This window comes from Colobus angolensis, unplaced genomic scaffold (assembly GCF_000951035.1).
Source record: "Colobus angolensis palliatus isolate OR3802 unplaced genomic scaffold, Cang.pa_1.0 Scaffold424, whole genome shotgun sequence".
Lineage (NCBI taxonomy): Eukaryota > Metazoa > Chordata > Mammalia > Primates > Cercopithecidae > Colobus > Colobus angolensis.
Genome location: NW_012117644.1, coordinates 719,015 through 722,542, shown reverse-complemented (window position 1 = coordinate 722,542; position 3,528 = coordinate 719,015). Strand labels below are relative to the sequence as shown.

Here is a 3,528-nt window from a genome sequence, read left to right as displayed (position 1 = left end):
GCCAAAGCAGACAGATCACTTGACGTCGGGAGTTCGAGACCATCCTTGGCTAACATTGTGAGACCCTGTCTCTACTGAAAATACAAAAATTAATCAGGCATGGTGGCAGGTGCCTGTATTCCCAGCTACATGGGAGGCTGAGGCAGGAGAATTGCTTGAGCATGGGAGGCTATCTTGGCTCATGCCACTGCACACAGCCTAGGCGACAGAGTGAGACTCCATCTCAAAAAAAAAAAAAAGAAAGAAAGAAAATCATCAGACAAAATATCCCTTATTTTAAAGGACTGAAGGGTGTCAAATGCATGCTAACCCTGTCCAAAACAAGATACACAAACACCAAAATAGTTCTGAAGCACTGAATCAGAACTCCAATAATTTTAAGGTTTAATGAATTCAAAACACAAAAATATGATTTGATTTCTATGTGCTCATAAGCTGTAACACTTCTCTGCAATATTCACCAAACTTCAAAAATTTTCATAAACTCCTAAGAATGTCTTAAAAATGAGACTGACTCTCTACTAAGAACAACTCAAAACAGAATTGAGTGTACCTCTCTCCATTTTCTGGATATTCAGATGGTGAAGCTAGATGTTCTGAATCACGATTAACGGAAGAAAAGAGATTGCTATTATTAAGGTTCTTCAAAACCAACTTCTTAATGCTCTTCCTATAAACAAGAAACCAAAAGAAAAAGAAAAAAATTACTCAGGCATACAGATGTGTCCCAGACATTATCTTAAAAACTGGAGTCCAATGGTGCACTTTTGCTCAACTCTTGTACACCTAAGAATAACCTAATAAGTTTCATTTATAAACGCTTCCTAGGATTGTATAGCCAAAACACAAGGCATCAAATACATTGCACTATCATGTTTAGAAGAATAAAGCTAAACACCTTCAAGTCACAGTGGAAAATCCCCTTGAAAACTGTCCTCCTCCCAGCCCCGAGCACCTTCTCCAGACACTTCGCTCACTCATCACACTATGTTTGTATTTCAATCATCTGTATACTCTCTAAATGCTTTCTCTCTTTTGGCAGTGCAAATATATGGCGGTCTCACCACAGAACTCATCACGCTGTCTTGAACGAAAAAGGTAAATGGATATTTGCTGACTAAAAAGTTTTTTCTTTTTACTTTCCTCGGTTTGCCCAAAGAGAGAGATTTTTTAAAAACATGACAAGAAAGTATTGATGCAAAAAAATCCTGGATATCAAATGATGTAAATGATCGATCACAAACACCTAAAAGTTCAGGTTTCTTTCTTTTTTTCTTTTAGACAGTCTCGCTATGTCACCCAGGCTGGTGTGCAGTGGTACAATCACTGATCATGGCTCACTACAGCCTTGACTTACTTCCCAGACTCAGGCGATTCACCCACCTCAACTTCCAGAGTAGCTGGTGATTATAGGCGCCCACCACCATGCCTGGCCAATATTTTGTTGAAACAAGGTTTCGCCAGGTTGCCCAGGCTGGTCTAACTTAGCCTAATGTAAGAGCACTGTATTCGTTCACTACAGAGTACACATTCTTTTCAAGTACGCATGGAACATTTACAAACTAACAATATACTGGGCCATTAAAGGAACTCTCAAATTTCTAAGAATTGCTATTGCTATCATCCTTTTTTACTTTTCATCTAGAAATTAATAACAAAAACATAAAAAACCAGAGTTGAACTAAAAGAAAAATTACATATTTAAATGCATACATTTGAAAGAAGGAAAGCTGAAAATCAAAAGGGAAAGGAGAAAGGAACAAGATAAAGATTAAATATTAATAAAATATAATAAATTAAAAACTGATGAAACAGTAAACAATCACAGGCACAAGAACATCAATAATGTCATAAGTTAGTTATTTGAAATTACCAGTATTATTGGGAGATCCCTGGTCAAACAGAAAAAGAGAAGGCACAATAAAAATCAACATTAGGAATGAAAAAGTGAGTGTCCCTATAGATGCCACTGAGATAAACAACAACAAACAAACAAAAAAACAGACAAGGGTATTTTTAAACAACTTTATGCCAATAAATTTGAAATTTTAGTTATTGAAATATATATTATAAAACTATAACTTATCAAAAGTGACTCAAAATATAAAAGAAAAAGCTGAATACTACTCTAACTCTTAAATACTTTTTTCCCAAATAGTCTTATAAATACTACTTCAGACCCATGTATCATTACCAGTACCAAACATCTGATGTTACCATCAGATTATATTACCAACTTTTCTTTTTGAGACAGGCTGGAGTGCAGTGGTGGTATCATAGCTCACTGCAACCTTGAACTTCTGGGCTCCTGTGATTCTCCCACCTCAGCCTCCCAAATAGCTGGGACTATCGGCGTGTGCCATCATGTCTGGCTAATTTTTAAAAAAATTTGTTCTCTGAGACGGTCTCATTTTGTTGCCAAGGTTGGTCTCACTGGCCTTTAGTGATCCTCCCGCTCTGGTCTCTCAAAGTGCTGAGATTACAGATGTGAGCCATTGTACCCAGCTAGAAATTATTACCTTATACAAACATTTCTAGAAAATACAAAGAGGAAATACTCTCCAGTTTGTTCATGAGGTCAGCATAATCTTTATACCAACACAGGAAGACCTCATCTCAAAAAATAAGCCCCAGTGGTGGTGGCGGTGGGGGCGGGCAGTATGTGGAATTTAATGAACACAGAGGGCAAAACTCTTGAACAAAATTTTACAAAGTTAATCCTACAAGCAAGAAAGTTGCCAAACACTACTGAGGCATGTGGAAAGGACTTAGGAGCCAATCTGAAAGGGCTCCTTAATGGCCAAATATGAGACAATTTGAACATCACAGAAAACAATAACTGCAATGCACTGAAACATAGCAACTGGGGTTGGGGGTAGGAAGAGAGAGTAAATAAACGTTTCAAATAAAGGTAGCATGGTGGATTGTGCTGTACTTTCAGCATTTCAGGAGGCCGAGGTGGGAGGATTGTGTGAGCCCAGGAGTTCAAGACAAGCCTGGGTAACATAGTGAAACACCATCTCTACTAAAAAGTAGGAACAGTACTCTACAAAAAATTTTTAAAAAATCAGCCAGGGACAATGGCATGCACTTATCGTCCCAGCTACTCAGGAAACTGAGGTGGGAGGATCACTTGAAGCTAGGAGTTTGAGACCAGCCTGGGCAACACAGCAAGACTCTGTCTCTAAAAAATAAAAAAAATTAGCCAGGTATGGTGGCACACACCTATAGTCCCAGCTACTCAGAAGGCCAAGTCAGAAGAATTCCTTGAGCCCAGGAATTCAAGGGTGCAGTGAGCTATGACAGCGCCACTGCACTCAGCCTGGGTGACAGAGTAAGACCCTGTCTCAAAAACAAAAAAATAAACCAAAAATAGGGTCGTCAGAGTAGTCTTCATTGATGTGACATGTGAGTAAAGAGTGACAGGGTTCTGGCCAGGCACGGTGGCTCATGCTTGTAATCCCAGTACTTTGGGAAGCTGAGACGGGCGGTTCACCAGGTCAGGAGATCGAGACCATCTTGGCTAAC

General features: G+C 39.0%; 1 protein-coding gene across 4 annotated transcripts in view; it reads right to left on the bottom strand.

Moving 5' to 3' along the window:
- NUP98 (nucleoporin 98kDa) overlaps window positions 1–3,528 on the bottom strand; it is a 138,599-nt gene that overhangs the window by 54,686 nt on the left and 80,385 nt on the right. For all 4 annotated transcript variants that reach the window (XM_011956754.1, XM_011956756.1, XM_011956755.1 and 1 more), the window contains exon 15: window positions 554–670. In XM_011956754.1, the coding sequence (XP_011812144.1) occupies window positions 554–670 (117 nt within the window). The remainder of the gene's footprint in view (window positions 1–553; window positions 671–3,528) is intronic.